Consider the following 18,154-nt stretch of genomic DNA (forward strand, 5'->3'; position numbering starts at 1 on the left):
AAAGCCAGGAGGGTGGGGGCTCTCCTGACCTCCTCAGGCAGGCTGTTCCATGGGGGGGAGGCACCACAGAGAAAGCCCATGTATGGGTTGCTGTTGATAAATCGGAAGTGAGCATTCAAAAAAAGATCCTCGTAGTCCAAAATAGTGATGTCTATTCTATCATCTGTCTTGCTGTCATGCCCATATCCAGGGCTTTTTTTCAGCGGGAAAGTTGTGGAACGGAGTTCCGGCACCTCTTAAAAATGGTCACATGGCCGGTGGCCCTGCCCCCTGATCTCCAGACAGGGGAATTTTGCTGGGGTGGCGCAGAGGGCAATCTAAACCCTCTGTCTGGAGATCAGGGGGCAGGGCCACTGACCATGTGACCATTTTCACCGAGAGCCATTTAAACTTTAAAAAACTCCCCTCTTTTTCCAGCTGACCCAAAGTGACGTCATTGTGCGGTTTTGAGTTCCACCACCTCTTTTCCCATATGAACCAGTCTTGTATCATTTCAGATGTATGTATAGAATACCCTTTATGACTGCCACCACAGAGGAAACCTCTGCGCAGAAAAGAACAGCAGCCAAACCTGGGGAGAGATTCTAGGCTAGCCTACTCCTTGCAGTGCTATTTAACAGATTGGCAGACGACTGAAAACGAAAGGCACCAGAGATAATAGTGAGCGAATGGTGGTGGTTGAGGACAAAGTGAAGCTCATAGGAAAAAAAAAATACACAACATTACAGTTGTGTATTTATACCAACTGTAATCTCTCAGGAATGTTGTTATGACTGCTTACTCCTCATAAACAGAGCCTAGAAACCACTTGATGCTTATGTTTCAATATATCTTTTAGTCTTGAAGATGCCATATTTTGTTTTTGCTGCAGCCATCTAATGCAGCTCCCCTACCTGAATACGCAACACGGACATGGCTTCTTGTAAGACGTATGCCTCTGGTGACTGCTACTTATACCACCATCATGTCTCAGTGGCTTGTTTCCAGAGCAGACTGTGGAATCCATTTATGACTATGATTTCCAGGTGGCCCCCTGCTCAGTTGTCAAAGCAGAATCTATAGCCAGTTAAAAAACCGTGGTTTGTCGTTTCCCCCTCAACAGTTTTGTCCCTCCCTTTACCGCTGCATCTTTTTTGGAGCTGGCGGGGGGTGGGGTCTGAGACAGATGAGCTTACTGAATGAAATTAGGCTGAACATAAAGTGAATATTCGTTCTGTGACCAAGATGGTCAAATTACTTCATGAAATTATTCGTTCGGCATGTTGTTGACTGGCTAGTCTGAATGTTTGGGCTCATTAAAGAGAGGTGTTGCAGGTTCTGTTTTGTGCTTCCTGGAAGGCTTCTCAAGTGTGGGGTTTGAGGCGAGAGGAGTCGGACGATTCCTGTGAAACCTTTTTCAGAGCACTTGGCCATAATGCTTGGGAATGACAGCTAGGGGTGCCTTTGAAGGCCACCCTGAAACTTCCTTTAGTCCAAAATGTGGCTGCCCCAGTGAACAGTACCGTGTTATTGAGACCTTGAAGCATCAACATTGGCTGTTTTCGTTCCCAAGCTGAGTTCAGAGTGCTGACTCTCACGAGTCTGGGACCTGCATCATCGTCGGGGTCTCTTTTCCCTAGGTGAGTTTTTGAGAATGCTGCGTTCTTCACATTTGGGGCTGCCTACCGTCCCAGTTTGAGGAAACTGAGGATGACTTCTGCTCAGCTTTTTCGCTGGGAGCTCCAGTTCTTTGGAATAGGCTTCCTAGAGAAGTATAGAAAATAAACTCTCCTGTTGTTTTTAATAATAATGATTGCGTGCCATCAGGTTACATCCAGCTCATGGCAACCCCCAGCACGATGAGATTTTCAAGGCAGCAGAAGAGCAGAGGTGCTTTACCATTGATTTCCTCTCCACAGTAACCCCCGTCTTCTTTGGCAGTCTCCCATCTAAGTACTGGCCTTAGCTGACCCTGCTTAGCTTCCACGCTCTGAGAATATCCAGGTTATCAGGACTATTCAGACTGCAAGACTGAACTATTTTAAAGGGTCTTTGGAAATTGACCTCCTGTTGTAGCGCTGATCATGTGTTCTTCCAGGGTTTACATATTTGTGACATTGTCTGTATATATGAAGGCACTTTGAGAGTATGGCAGAAGAGCAGTGCCGAACTATTTTAAATAAATACATTTCCTGGAGATGCAACCCCCCCCAAAGGTTCCTTTGTCATATCTGATGGCACTGCCCAATGGTTAAGAAATTTTGGTGTGAAATTTTTAAAGTTATAGAGGAAACAGTAGAAGAGAGATCCATGCAGCCCTCAATTGCTCTTTTAGGCTGTCATTTTTTTAAAAAGAGTTAAAATCCATTTATCTCATAAGCAGTTTACTCACAGCAGCAAGGTTCTTAACAGCCTTGTAAAGAAATGTGCCTGCAGAAGGTATGGTTCGTCGTGTGTGCGGAAAAAGTGACAGCCTGAAAGCCAATGTGGGAAAGAAAACATCTCGCTGAAGATACGGGAACCATCTATTTGGCATCAGTGTGAGAGGCCTGGGCTGAGCTGGGCCCCTGCAGGAAAGAGCCGCAGTTGAAAGGTGGCTTGGCATGGCTGAGTGGGGCACCAGAGCAGAGAAGGGAGGAGCTCAGCCTGGCAGCTGGAGCCTCCTCCTGGTTCCCAGCCGGAGGTGGACTCTGAGCATCGAGGCCCCTCAGACTCACACGTGCAGTGGGGGGGGGGGGCTGTGCGCAGCCCGGTCGCCATTGCCGTTGCCACCCCTGTCCTCATTTTCATCCTCTCCCATCCCCTCTGGGGTGCTCCCTGATTGTCTCTTCTGGTCCTCTCTCCGTGCCAGCTCTGAGACAGGAACAGCCCTGCCACCTCCTCCTGGATCTGAGGCTGAGAGGGTTTAAATAGGCCCTCACAACCTTTCCATGCCCCACCCCTTATTACCGGGGCCAACTGGAGGCTTCTTCCACCTCCCTCCAGCTGAGATCCTGCCCCTCATCCCCGCTTGGCCAGTCAGCTCCCTGGTTGGATCTCTGCCCCTTGGCTGGGTTGGGCCCGCAGTGTGTCCTGCCTGTGTGTTTCTGCTAGCTAGTTGGGGCGCAGGGGCATGACTGGCACAGCCCTGCCTTCCAGCCAACTTCCCCTCGGACCGGCTGAGCCATAGGAAGGGCATTAGCCTCTGACAGTCATTGGGCCATGGCCCTGCCACTTTGGGGGCATCGACTGGGATGGGGTGGGGCACCCTGCCTGCTCCCGGACACTTGGAATAGGATTAAACCAGAGGAAAATAGTAAGGGCTGGAATTCTGTGCTGTATATAAATCAATATGTAAATATGTAGCATTAGGTCAAAGTTAAAATGTGAGCTGAGAACAGCAATAGCAATGGACTTACAGCTAAGTTTCTTTTTCTCTCTTTTTCTTCTGTAGTGTTAATGTCAAGTCTTTGTATGTATTTTCTTTTTGATAAAATAAAAATAAATACATTTGGGAGACCTGGGTTCAAACCCTCACTTATTCTTGAAGCTCACTAAGTCATTTCGCACCAGTTGCACTCTTTTAGAGTTCTTTTGAGGATGTACAGAGAAGGGAGAGAACCACTGCTGTCCCCTGGAACGACTAGTAGGAAATGCAAGCTTAAACATTTGACTGGTTATAGTTAGTAATCTCGACAAGAATAGTACTTCAGTCAGGGATGCCAGGCTCCCTTACCTTCCTGGCGGTGGGGTAGGGGGGATAGCACTCGCCTATTCATCATTCTTTCTTTGCTCCTCATGCACACATGCTCTCAGGGCCTGCATGATGAAATCACTTCCAGGAAGTGATGTCATCACACAGGGCGGTGCGTTGATGTCGCTCCTCGGAGTGACGTCATGCCACCCTAGGAGCGTGCCCTAGAGGCCTGTTTCCCCACCTTCCCTCCTGTCAGTGAGGTGAGTGGTGGTGGGATTCCCTGCCCCCACTGGTGGACCTGGGATCCCTAACTTTGATCAGTTTCCCTGAAGGATCCTCATTTGGTTCAAAGCCTACAGAGATTCAGCTTGGGTAGTGCTTATTAGTATTGCTTTTGTAACCTCCTTGTTCCACCAACTGTGGTTTTAGTTTGGCTTTATGGAGCATATCCATAAAGGAGTCTGGCCATCAGGGTGGAGATGAAATTTCTGACCATGGTTGGTTAGATTGCCCCAACATCTCAAAAACAAGTAGTAAGTCTGAGGATTCCATTGACTAAGCCTGTCTCACCTTGGAGAAGGAAAGGGAAAGCAAATTCGCTCAGACAAGAAGTAGTAATAGAAGCAGGGAGCTAGGAAAGGAATAACCAAGAAGAGGCGAGGGGCCTAGGAAAGGAAGGGCGGAAGAAGATTAAGTGGTCCAGAATCATGTGGGAAAGAGGAAAATGCCAGATGGAGGGGGGGGGCCGTGCCTCACTAGCAAAGTATGTGCATTGCATGCAAGGAAGTCCAAAGTTCAGTTGCTGAGGTCTTCCAAGGTAAAAAAAAAAAAAGTGCCAGGTAATTGGTGATGGGAAAGACCTCTACCTGAGGCCTGACCCTGGAGAGGCGCTTCCAGCCTGAGCATGCAATACTGACCGTAGTAGGCTGACAGTTTGACCCAGCATATGGCAACTGTATGTGCGGGGCGGGGAGAGGAAGTGAAGAATACCTGGAAGAAGAAATGGAGATTAGTGGTGGAGAACAGCAGGGGATGGAGTGAGGGGCTGGAATAACCAGCCAGATTTATGGCTGCAGAGTATAATGTAGTTCTTCTCGTTGCTTGTTTATGCAGGGACTGGTCATTTTTCTTAATGCTTAGAGTGCGAAAGTGGGATCTCAGCAGGCCATCACGACAAAAGGAAGAGGTGCAGGCAGTTGCCTTTGGATTGGTACATTTTTACTAGGTATCTCCTTAGCGGTGTGTATGGTGGTTGGCTACAATACAGAGTCATTTCTGTCACAGCAGCTTCTGCAAAGAGCTTCCTTTGGTTTAAAATGGGTGGGTCTTGACTTCTCAATTCAAGAAGGATTTTTTTTGTTTTAAGACTGCATTTAGATCTCACTTTGAAATTCCTTAAGCGCGTTGCACGCACTTTTATTTATTTATTTAGTGCCTTCAACCTCACCCTTCTTGTAAGGAGCTTTCCCCTCTGTTTTATCCTGCAAGGCAGGGCAGGCTGAAAGAGAGTGATTGGCCCAGGGTCACCCGGTGAGTTTCATGGTGAGTGGGGATTTTCGAACCTGGGTCTCCCATATCCTGCTCCACCACTCTAACTGGTGTGCCACACTGTCTCTCAGTAGGATCGCTTCCTGGATTTTAACTAACTTCTGAACTTACGAGGCATACGAGGGGATCCTTATTCTCCCGTCCCGTTCCCTCCAAACCTCAGCACTGAAGAACTGACTTAGAGGTTCAGCATTTAAAAATATTTGTCCTGTAAACCACTTCAGGCTGCAATCCTGCATTTAAGTGACACCTAGTTGAACGTTCTCTCTGCAGCAGATTTCTTGGCAAAGTGGCATTATATTGAGGCTGTAGTTTCGGCTGCCCATCTGCAAAAATACTGTATCTAAAAGAGGATTGTTTGGACGTGCTAATGCTCTCTTAAGCATCTCCGTTGAAATGATGTAGGTTTTTCTCCCCCTTTTTTTGTTGTCTTTAGCAGCTTTGGGAGAAATGTCTGCATGACGCAGTCTTTGTAACCAATTCCTTTCTCTGCTGTTAGAAATGTAGACTTCATGGATAAATGTTGATCCTTTTCTCTCTCTCTCCCCTCACTTCTCTTACTGTTTCCTAGCAATGTAAGACTGGATGGCCCAACACCATTAGAAGCCACCGGAGACATGGGCAGCGATGATCTTTTGGAAAAAGAGGGGCAGGAACACTTGAGTCACGATCTCGTCAACGGCACCACCGGCGGCAACATTGAGGCAGCCCGGAGGCTGGCCAAACGCCTCTATCAGCTGGACAGATTCAAGCGGTCTGATGTCGCAAAGCACTTGGGCAAAAAGTAGGTGCCGGCCTGTGGCTTTTCACCTGAAAATGTTACGTCTGGAAAATGATGAGATTAAATGAAGGTTCATTTTTAATGACACGGTTCATTTGTTTGTATTCCTTTCTCTCTCTCTCTAGTAATGAATTCAGCAGACTTGTAGCCGAGGAGTACCTTAAGTTCTTTGATTTCACAGGCATGTCTTTGGATCACTCCCTCAGGTATGCAGTAATCTTGCAAAGCTTGTGTGTTGTAGACGTGTGGACGAGCTGGGCCTTGGGGCAGAATGGTCAGATGGGAGGGGTGAATGTCATTCCTCTGCCACACTTCTCAGTATCCAAAACTGACCACGTAGCAAAGAGTCCAACAGCACCTTTAAGACTAACCAGCTTTATTGTAGCATAAGCTTTCGAGAGCCACAGCTCTCTTCATCAGATCTGACTAAGAGAGCTGTGGCTCTCAAAAGCTTATGCTACGATAAAGTTGGTTAGTCTTAAAGGCGCTACTGGACTCTGCTATTTTGCTACTGCAGACTAACACGGCTAAGTCCTCTGGATCTACGACCGTGGAAAGCACCGCACAAAACTGTCAACAGCATTCACGTGTAATAGCTTTTATTATAACCAACCCAACTACCCCAAAACATTGTGCAAGGTTTCCAGCTCACCAAGACTCTTCATCAGGTTGGATGTTACATTTTTTTTAAAAAGCGAGAGGGCCAGAAAATATATTCCCCTGGCCACGGTGACGGGAGTGGAGACATCCTCTGTGAGGATAGCTGGTCTGGGGGAGTTAAAGCACGTTCTGTGGAAGCCAGCATTTGTTCCAAGTCATCCTGTCTTGGTTCTTTTGTGGAAATACAGAAATAGCCTGCCTTAAAACAGTTGTGAACCAGGCTGCATTGGCTGTGACTTGTTTTTAATAGTGTGATTTCCCTTTGTCATGGATGAGGGAAAAAATGAAATTCTTTTCCCTTGTCTCACCAGAGGGTTTTTTTTTTTTTAAATGCTGGCTGTGTAGTTGTCTGATCTGGAGATTGAAAAGCCAGAGAGGAGAAGCCCTGCTCTGAGAAATAAATAAGGAAGATGAGAGGGGAGGGTTGAGAGTTGAAAGAACGAGGCAACCTGACAGCTGCATCTTTTTTTAAAAAAAAATTCACAGCTGCTTTGATTACTGGATTTAGTAATGTGTATTTTCAGGTTGGGCTCCGTCTGCTAGAAGGCAGGTTTTAAAGCAAGCCTGGCATCTGGCAAAGCCTGTACGAGAACTGGAGTGAAGTGGCTGTATTTAGAAAAAATAGCAATTGCTGCTAGTCCCATCCCTCTCAAATGATTAAAATTAGAACAGGAAGATAGGCAAGGCTTCTAACATTTTTTTTTGGGGGGGGGGTTGTCTTACGACATCATTCCCTGGACTATCAATAGAACCTTGGGCAGGAGACAGACAATGTGAATCTACTGAGAGAATAGGAAACCGTTTGAGAAAGACCTTGTTCTGGTGGTGTCATTTGGTCCCATTGCAGCTTCTGGTTGTAATAAGTTGTGCAGGCTTTGGAAACCACACAAAAACCTGCACGATCTATTTAACCAGAGCTGAATATGGGAAGACTATGTACCTCACCAGGAGCGATTTCTCTTACAAATGGCCTTCAGATCGCTGGGGGGAAAAAGATTTCCAGCTTTAGCACAAATGCCTTCACAGGTTTAACATCTTTTCTTTAACCATCTTTCCAGGGCATTCTTCAAAGCCTTTTCCCTTATTGGAGAAACTCAGGAAAGAGAGAGAGTTCTAGTTCACTTCTCTAATAGATACTACCAATGCAACCCAAAAGTCATCTCCACATCAGGTAATTTTACTCCATCATTAATGCAAGCTTTGAATGAGCTATTCACCTTCACCCCTTGCAGAATTGCAGGTTGCCCGAGCATGTGCCCTCTTGCCTGCATTTGGAAGTGGTCCAGTTCCCCGAGACATAAAGTTGCTGATCATGTACCTTGGCTATTGTGGCCTCTCCATGACCACTGATGCTGCACTTGTCAAGACGGGCTTAGGTGACACCAGTTTGTTGAAAGCCCACCCCACTGACTCCCCAGTTAGAACTTGGATCACGTCAGATGCCTGTTTGTGGTTGCTACTTGCAGTGTAGCACCATTTTATGTCCATTAGGACGTGGTGCAATAATGCTATTTAGGGCTATACTGTGACTCACTCCATTTCTTTGAGGTCCACTTGAGATTGGAAGGAGGGTTGCAGCAGGGCTAGAAAAAAACTGTCCTGGCCCTTTCATAGAGCTTTAATGGGATGACGTTTACCAAGCAATGTTTTTGACCTCCATGCCATGGCAAACTTCAGCTGCCCGTTTCCACACCTCCTAAAGGCACAAGCTGGTTTTCTCCAGGCAACCCTCACTGGAAGGGACCAAAGGAACCTGAGCTCAGAGCAAACTATTGAGGCAGGAACAGGGCTTTTTTTCAGCTGGAAAGCGGTGGAACGGAGTTCCGGAACCTCTTGAAAATGGTCACATGGCTGGTGGCCCCGCCCCCTGATCTCCAGGCAGAGGGGAGTTGAGATTGCCTTCCATGCCGCTCGGCGGCGCGGAGGGCAATCGCAACTCCACTCTGTCTGGAGATCAGGGGGCGGGGCCACCAGCCATGTGACCATTTTCTCCGAGGGCAACCCACTAAGTTCCACCACCTCTTTTCCCAGGAAAAAAGCCCTGGGCAGGAATACTCTTTTATTGTTAGGGTTTGGGAATTTGTTTGAACCCATGTTTGGCCAATTGACTGGTCAAAACATGGTGACAGATAAAACATTAACTTTATTAGAACAGCAAAAAGGTTATTTATACTTATATCCTGACCTTCTGCCCAAACAGGGCCACCAAGGAGGCTAACAATTAAAAGCAGAATCTTATAAAACACATCAGAAATTGGTTAAAAACACATCAGAAAAATGGATAAAGCCCAGAATAAAATGTATTAAAAAGCCCAGCGTATAAAACATAGGGCAGGAAGGAGAGGTCATTGAAGGGACGACAAACAAATCAAAGAAGTCTTCACCTTCACATGCTGGCAGAAGGCAGGGATGGAAGGGGAGGGAGTTACAACATTTTGGTGCCACGACCTAGAAGGCCCTCTCAGGTTGCCCCCTGCCTAATCTCAGAAAGTTGGGGGTACCTGAAGCAGAGCCCCAGAAGATGATCACAGTGGTTGGGTGGATTTGTATGAAAGTAGGAAGTATGCTGGTCCCAACAGCATAGAGCTTTAAATGTTGCCACCAGCACCTTGAACTGGGCCTGGAAACAGATTGGGAGCCAGTGTAGATAGGCCAAGACTGGAGTGATATGATCTCTATGATCCACTCCAGTCAGCATCCTGGCTGCAGCATTCTGTATGAGTTGAAGTTTCCTAACAAGGGCAGCCCCATGTAGAGCACATTGCAGTAGTCTAATCTAGATGTTACTGGGGCATTCACCACAGTGGCCAGATTTTCCGGTCCAAGAATGGCTGCAGCTGGCTAGCCAGCCCAAGCTGGTAAAGGCACTCCTGGGCTACCTGTTTATCTAATAGGAGAATACTTTATCCAACAGGAGAATTAGCATAAGTATTCTGCTAATTAAAGAAAATAAATCAGTTAACGGTGTTTTTGAAACAATGAAATTAACTTTTAAAACAATTATTACTTTAATTTGAAGTTGCGTACATATCAAGCAGATTTTTAATATTTGCCATTCTATGATGAAAGGAGAAGTCTTAATAATAAATAATTTAAAAATTGGTGTTAAATTGCCCTGTTTTCACTTCTATGATTTCTCACATTTTGCTTTACGTGTCCGAAAGTCTCTTCTTTTCTGTGACACAAATTCAGCATAGTGAGTTTCGACATAAACAAATGAAGGATTTGTAGAGATTTGAAGGGGCATCTCATTTTCCCCTCCTCCGCATATCCTCCTTCCCTTTCCTAGATTCCTCCATATCCTCTCCCCTTTCCCTGCTTGCTTCTCTCCTTCTCACCCACCTTTGTCTGCTCCCATCCCCAGCTTCCCCCTTCCCCCTTCCCCTCTTCGGTAGCCTCTCCCCAATGGCCCAGTGGCATAGTGCTGGCTGAACCAGTCCCAGTTGCATGGTGGGGAACCTGCAGGACTCACCTGTTGGTTGCTTTTGGGCCTGGCTGCAGTGAGTCCTCTCTCAAAGCCCAAAACTGCCATGGAAAGAGCCCTGCCCCCTTCTCCTACCCTTTACTGACATAAACCAAGCCTGCAATACTGGCTAAACAGTTATGGTTGCCTAGCAACAGCCATTGAAGGCATCTGGTTAAAACTACAGGTGCTCCTTTTTTTAAACCTCCCGATGTATTTTTTTTAGATTTCAGATTTTTCTGCGAACCTGGGGCATTTTTCAGGTGTGTAGAAAGATTTGTCTTGTCCGTTTCTGGCTCTAGTCTCTCCATTTACATCTCCACAGATCAGGGCCACTTGGCTATTAGTATATAAGATAAACATAGTTGCTAAGGCTCAAACCACATTTGACAGTGGTAGCATTGCATCTTTAAGCCCAGTTCTGTGCAATTTATATGTAAAGAGCCAGTGTAGTGTAGCAGTTAGTGTGTCAGACCAAGGTTGGGGAGGCCTGGGTTCAGATCATGAAGTGTAGTGTGTGATGTGAGAGGAGTTATTTTCTCTGCACCTTGCTTACCTCACAGAGTTCTAGTAATGATCAAGGGATCACTGCTGTGAGCTGTTTGGAGGAAGGGTGGGATAAAAGTGTGATAGGTTAGATCATTGTGTATGGCATATTCCCCTGTCTAGGATGGAGGATTCCCTCAGTGTTGACCTGGGCTTCCTGTTGGTGCTTAACTGGCCGGTGGCAGGGAGAATTGCGGGGGAACATTGTTAGTGTTTTGATATGCTGACATCAGTTCTGGGTGCGCTGGGGATGTACAGGAAGTGATGTCAGCATGTCAGGATGCTGATGATGCCCCCCCCATTTCCACCATTTCCCCCACTGGCCCACTGAGCCCCTCCAAGACCTAGTAAGTCCCTACCTCCCATTTGCTGGGGAGACATGGCAAGCCAAGCATATGGGAGGTTCACTTTAAGGAGCCAAAGAGGGAGACCATGCAGTAAGTTGACCCAGAGTGGCTGTTATTGGGGCAGAATATCTAAACACTGCCTCTCCAGAGACCTGTGTAAGCAGCAAAACAACATCAATTATATATTAAAAACAAGCCATGGTAGCGGCTTGCCATGGGCGTAAAAACAACCACTGAGCATCCTAAAATAATTCTATAAAACAGTTCTTAAGCTAGAATCTGACTACAAACCAACTGAAAAAGGATAAAAGTTAAAAGCCTGGGTCATATAAATGTTCTGAGTTGGCTCCTAAAAGTCAGGTGCCAGCTGGGCCGCTGGGCCACGTGGGGAAGGGCATTCCAAAGATGAGGTGCCACCACTGAAAAAGGCCCGTCTCAGGTCACTACCAGCCTCACCTGTGCAGGTGGAAGCACAGAGCAGGGCTTGTGGGGCAGATCTTAACTGGAGGGCTGGAGAGTTCTTAACAGCCACTGCCATGATGTAATAGTAGTAATAGCCAGTCCCCTTCATGTGTATGGTAATCAAAAGACAGGTCTTTGCGCTCAGCATCTTACAAGTTGAATGTTATTGGTGGTCCTGGGGATCTGGTGGAAGCAAGTAGGTGAACTTGCACAGTTAGTACAAAATTCACAGTGCAATCCTAGGCAGAATAGTAAAGAGTCCAGTAGCACCTTTAAGACTAACCAACTTCATCTGATGAAGAGAGCTGTGCTTCTCGAAAGCTTATCCTATGATAAAGTTGGTACATCTTAAAAGTGCCGCTGGACTCTTTCACTATTTTGCAACTAAAGGCTAACACAGCTAACTCCTCTGGATCCCAAGCAGAGTGACTCTAATCTAAGCCTGTTGAAATCTGTGTGCTTAGACCGGAGCAACTCCGCTTAAGATTGCGCTGTCAGTGTAGTTTCAATTGCAGGATGTTACAGTTAAGGGACTAAAATGGCTTAAGGGACAAGGCCATCTTTGAACAAGGACAAAAGAGACAGGGCACTACGTCGGGTTCTGTGAAGGAGTTACTGGCGTCGACGGGGCCAGTGAAACTCCAGTAATTCTTATAGGCAGTGACTTCACGTGAGACTGGGCTGTGAATCAGGCTGTGAAAATGAGGGCCTGCTTCTGAGGCTGAGCAGATGTGAGCCCTCGACATCTGAGAAGCAGTTCTTCGGAACATGGCGCAGGGATGTGTTTTCTGTTCAGCCGGCAAACAGTGCAATCCTAAATGTTACTCCTGTCTAATGGGCTTAGTCTGTAGTAATGCTTCTTAGGATGGCACTGAAAATCAGCTACGTCCCCCCCCCCCCCGCCTTAATTTCCTGAGTCTTCTCTCTTGGCCGATGGCATGCGTCTCTTCAGAAGCAAATCGGATTTGAAAGGAGACTGTGTTAATTAGGCTGCAGGGGGTCCCGTCTCAACATGAATCATGCTTTTCATGAGCAGATGTGGGTAGTGGGAAGTGTGATTTGTTGTGTGGCTTATCCCCCTCCCTGCTGTGTTGCTTTCTGTATGTCATGCTTGGGGTGTTTTTTCCCCTCTTCCCCGCAGATGGAGTCCACTGCCTCACGTGTGCAATGATGCTGCTCAACACGGACCTCCATGGCCACGTGAGTATTCTACCCAAAAGTGATTTTTTTTTTTTTTAGAGCTGGTCTTGTTGGAAATTGAACGAGACACTTTCAGTTGTCTGTATCCGTTGCTGCTAGGTGCGCACTACCTGGGTCATTACAGGGTAGGGTAGCACCCAAAAAGGCTTCAAGGTGATCTAAGCAGAGGATGGAGCGCAGGTGAAGAGTTTCAGGGACAACCAAGGGTCCAAAGCCCAAGAGGACCATGACCATGAAAGGTCCAAAGTCCAAGATGAATGTCAGTGAGGGCTAAGAGAGGTCTGAACTGGGGTAAGCTTGGTATCAAGAATAGCAGGTAGATGGCAGCAGTGGAGTGCCAGCATGGTGTAGTGGTTAGTGTCTGGGAAACTTCGGCTTGAATGCCCACTCTGCCATGGGAGTTTGCTGATAGACCTTGGGGCAGTCACTCTTTCTCAACTTAACTCACATTGCAGGTGTTGTTTGGAGGATAAAATAGAAACAACTAAGTTGCAAGCTGGTTTGAGTTCCAATTTGGGGGGTGGGGGAAGCGAGGTATAAATAATAGATGGAAGGATAGTCTGGAAAGGGCAGAAGATTAGCCTAAGGATTTCTTGTGGTGGTAAGTCACCCCCAGGCCCAGGGAATGCAGTGGAAAGTGGGCCGGGACTGAGTGCCCTGGCTTCCTTGCTCAAGATGGTTTTGTCCAGGTTTTGTCTGCCTGATAAGCCTGCAACTCTCCCTTCCAATCAGTCCTCCCAGGAGTAAAAGGGGTGAGAAATTTGGGGTCTGGCTTACAGGGCTTCAAGCAGAACATTTATTTCTATTCAGGATATAGATCCCTTCTTCTGGTCAGCTGATCTTCCAGGTGGCCTAGAATATATTGGGGGGGGGAATGAAGCTGTTTGGCTACCAATGGACTGAAGCTCTTTTAAAGGTGCGCAGGCACATGACGTTAAAGCTTCTCTCCACCCCTCTGGTGTTCCTAGTCGTGTTGCTGCTGTTCTTATAGGGAACTGGCTGGCTGGATGCTTTGCACCTCTGTGCACAAATAGAGGCCGGACACAGAGGATGACTTCTCAAAGATTTGGTGGTGGCTGTGCTAGAAAGCCATCTTTGTCCGAGATACAAATGATTTATCTTTTGTCCCTAATTTTCTAAGGTTTCTGCCCAACCCATGTTGTAGTTAGTCCTTCCAGCTATGCACTAGAAAAGACGCAATATGCTTCCAGAAGGGTGCTAGTAACCGTGCTGCGGAGTTCTGTGGTGGCTGTTGCTGGTACAGACAGTGGCCATATGATTACTAAGACAATTTGAACAGAACAGTTTTTAAAGAACAGCTTTCAATTTTTTTCTTTTCAAATAATAAAAAGAAAGAATGGGTTATCTATATATTGCACATCTAACCTTTTCAATGGGAACCCCCCTCCCCGAGGCTACCTTTCCCTTTCAGAAATGTCATACTTGGGGTAGGGCAACATTGAAATGGACTGGACCAGAAATAGGGTATGTTTTGGTCTAGTAAACTTCACGGGGTTTGCTTGCATACAGTTGGGACCAGGCTCTACAGTTGAGAAAAAACAACAGCATTTTCTACCTTGCTAGGAGACCCCCCCCCACACACACACACACCAAATAGGTTTTGTACTGTTATTAACAAGCCAACACCAGATAACGATTAGTACCATGGTGATCAAGGGACAGGTGGTTTCTTTTTGCTATATAGAAGTAATGGTCTCTGTACTGCTTGAATATCTAGTGCTAATATTACCTGTCTGCTTTGCAGAATTGTCGTGCTAATTGATGACCACTAGGTGGCAGGCAGTGCGGGCATAGCTTTCCCCGATACGCTCAGAACAGGTCCAACGACTGTTTGGCTCTTGTCTTTGAAGTCCAAACATCACGCAAGCGTGGCGCAGTATGTTTGGTGCAGCGATGAGTTTCAAATGTCCATTTAGCCAGAATTCTTTTTGGGAAGTCTTTGGCAAGATGCTGCCTCTTACTCTAGTCTGCTGAAGGCATGCTGCTGTCAGGGCTGGCGCGCCCATTGAGGCCAGGTAGGCGGTGGCCTCAGGTGCGGGGTGCTGGAGGGAGTGCCGGAGGAGGCGTGGGGGGTGGGAGTGCGCGGCACAGAGCTGCAGCCTCCTATCCTTCCCGCGCTGCCGCCAGCACATGCCCCCGGCCATTCGCAGCTGCCATGGGCAGGCATCTGTGGCGGCGCAGGCAACCGAGCGGGAGAGCTCAGAGGCCACCTGCGCACCATCAGAGCCGCCCGCCGCAGCGATTGGGCCGGCGGCGGCACGTACGCTCCCGTGATGACGTCATGTGTGACGTCATCACGCAGGCCGGTGTGCGCACTTGCGCACGTGCCTGGGGGGGGCCCCGGCCAGCTCTATATCTTGCTATCCAAGTCCCCACAGGATGCAATAGAAATCTTGGGTTGCTGCCTGACAGCTGTGAACAAATGTCTGAAAGCTAACCAATTGAATTGAACCCAGGCAAGACAGAAATGATGCTTGTTGGGAAGGCAGAGATCTTGAAAGACATTTTACTCCTCGCTTTTGATAAAGTTCATCTAACTGTCATATATGCCTGTCTGCATATCTGCCATGAGTGTGTCATGTGCTGGTCCTCTGAGGGCGTAAGAAGTTTCTTATTGATGTTAAGGCAGTAGGTTATCTCACAAGTATTTACTCTCCCCGCTGCCTCCAGCAAGTGTCTTTGAAGGCTGGCTGCGGCCAGCTCGAAATGTATCTTTCTCGGGAACTGAGATGATTTCATTCTTTGTTCTTTTTAGCCTAAACCTAGCTCTTCCCTGGCAACCCCCCTGGCTCATTCGCGCCCAAAACCTCTAACGGCCCTTATCCTGATGGCGGGAACATTCCATATAACTAACATCACCAACCCCACTTACGTCACTTCTGCCAATTCACTTGTCTGAGCACCTTGAACTTGATGGATCTCTAATAAAGTTACTTCAACCAATACACCTGTGTGTCTGCTGTGGAGAACTTGGGGATTCTACCTGCCAAGGACTGACACTGACCCTGTTAAGAGCCTAGGGTTATACTCGGTCCAGCGCTACTGCTAGAAAAGCAAGTTAAGGCAGCTGCAAAAAATGCTTTGTACAACCTCACTCTAGCCTGGAAGATGGCTTCCTACCTTGACATGGCTGACCTGGCCACCTGGATCCATGCTATGGTAACATCAAGGCTTGGCTACTGTAATGCATTATGCATAGGTCTCCCCTCTAAATCAACTAGGAGACACCGTTTGGTGCAGAACGCTGCAGCTCAGCTGTTACCAGGAGCAAGCAGATACATGAAAATCACTCCCATTCTGCAGTCTTTCTATTGACCACCTATTAGTTACCAGGATCAATTCAAGGTATTGTCTGTCACATACAAAGCTCTTCACAGCCTCAGTCCGGCATACCTACAGGACTGCCTCTCCCCCTATGTTCCTCCACAGCAGCTTTGCTCATCTGAACAGGGTCTCCTGCAGGTGCCACCCTGCACATGGGCGAAATCAACAGCTGCCTGTACACAGGCATTCTCTGTGGTGGCCCCCGCCCTGTGGAATGACCTGCCTGAGGACGTCAGGAGAGCCCCCCACCCTCCTGGCTTTCCACAAATGATACAAAACTGCATTATTCAAGAGGGCTTTTTATTCAAATAGGAGAGCTGTATTGTACAGAGAGAGTCTCAAAGACACTTAACTAACGAGTTAGAGACCTCAGACTTCACCACTATGTACTATCTCTTGCCTTACAGCCTATCTGTTGCTTCAGATATGTGCTGCTCTGTACTGTCTATCACCTTAGATACGATCTTACTGGATAGTGCTATGTTGTTTAAGGTCAGTCTTAGAATGACTTTTGCTCTGTTTCAGCATTTCTTCAACTCTGTATTGGATTTTTGTTGATGTTATGTCTTTGTAGATTTGCTTTTATGTACCCTATGGCGTTGTTTATTGACATGTCCTTGATATTTACTGTAATGATTTCACACTATGTAGTCCACCTTGAGTCTCAGTGAGAAAGGCGGACTTTAAATGACAGGAAGAAAGAAAGAAAGAAAGAAAGAAAGAAAGAAAGAAAGAAAGAAAGAAAGAAAGAAAGAAAGGATAGATAGATAGATAGATAGATAGATAGATAGATAGATAGATAGATAGATAGATAGATAGATAGATAGATAGATAGATAGATAGATAGATAGATAGATAGATAGATAGATAGATATGGGCATTACCATCAAGCTAGAACTGAATTCAGACAATTTGCCTAACTTTGCATTTGTATTTATGAAAAATAAAGATGGATGAACCTCCCTGCAGGTCAATTGGGAGGGGTCTGGCAACTTACAAGTGACAGCTGAAGCTCTGAAAGAATATCACCCCCCCCCCCCCGAGAAAAGGCTCATAAATATTGCGTGCTTCCCGTGAGCCCAATCACACTTGTTTACTCTCTGCTTTGTTGCAGCAGGCAGAGATCTTCTGTCACTCCTTGGTGTTCTCCTCCTCCTCCCTTTCACCTTCCATGGTGGTAAAGAGTCCAGTAGCACCTTTAAGACTAACCAACTTTATTGTAGCATAAGCTTTTGAGAACCACAGCTCTCTTCATCAGATGCAACTTTATTGTAGCATAAGCTTTCGAGAACCACAGCTCTCTTCGTCAGATGCCACTTTATTGTAGCATAAGCTTTCGAGAACCACAGCTCTCTTCGTCAGATGCCACGTTATTGTAGCATAAGCTTTTGAGAACCACAGCTCTCTTCATCAGATAGAACTTTATTGTAGCACAAGCTTTTGAGAACCACATCTCTCTTCATCAGATGCAGCTTCGTTGTAGCATAAGCTTTTGAGAACCACAGCTCTCTTCATCAGATGCAACTTTATTGTAGCATAAGCTTTCGAGAACCACAGCTCCCTTTGTCAGATGCAGCTTTATTGTAGCATAAGCTTTTGAGAACCACAGCTCCCTTCATCAGATGCAGCTTTATTGTAGCATAAGCTTTCAAGAACCACAGCTCCGTTCGTCAGGTTAGACTAGTTGGTTAGTCTTAAAGGTGCTACTGGACTCTTTACTATTTTGCTACTACAGGCTAACACGGCTAACTCCTCTGGATCTGCGAAATGTAGATTTTGTAGATCACATTCCCCGGCCTAGTGAAAAACTCTGGAGTGATATTGCTTATCTCCTTATCAGTGGTGGACGTTATAAGCCACCTAAACTCATATTCTGAGGCCGGAGATGACAAGTTGTGGCAGTGCTACCCGTTTTCAATGAGTTCCTGCCCTTTTTGCAGGTGCTTTTTCTTCACCTCCTTTCAGTGCAGCTCTCCTTTTCCCCTCCTTATCTGTGACCTCATTTGTTCACAATCCCATTTAATTCTGTTGACTCTGGTGGCGCATGCGCCAGCAATGTCCTGATGTTGTGTCTCATGTGATGAAATGGCAGGTGCTCGTAAACAAGATCGCACGGGGCTGCTCCATCCATGGAAATAAAACAGCAT

General features: G+C 46.7%; 1 protein-coding gene across 1 annotated transcript in view; it reads left to right on the forward strand.

The window, feature by feature from the left end:
• Positions 1-18,154, forward strand: part of PSD3 (pleckstrin and Sec7 domain containing 3) — a 180,881-nt gene that overhangs the window by 35,301 nt on the left and 127,426 nt on the right. The window contains exons 3-6 of the mRNA XM_054986834.1: positions 5,775-5,987; positions 6,110-6,190; positions 7,703-7,815; positions 12,604-12,662. Of these exons, the coding sequence (XP_054842809.1) occupies positions 5,775-5,987; positions 6,110-6,190; positions 7,703-7,815; positions 12,604-12,662 (466 nt within the window). The remainder of the gene's footprint in view (positions 1-5,774; positions 5,988-6,109; positions 6,191-7,702; positions 7,816-12,603; positions 12,663-18,154) is intronic.

Source organism: Eublepharis macularius, chromosome 8 (genome assembly GCF_028583425.1).
Source record: "Eublepharis macularius isolate TG4126 chromosome 8, MPM_Emac_v1.0, whole genome shotgun sequence".
Lineage (NCBI taxonomy): Eukaryota > Metazoa > Chordata > Lepidosauria > Squamata > Eublepharidae > Eublepharis > Eublepharis macularius.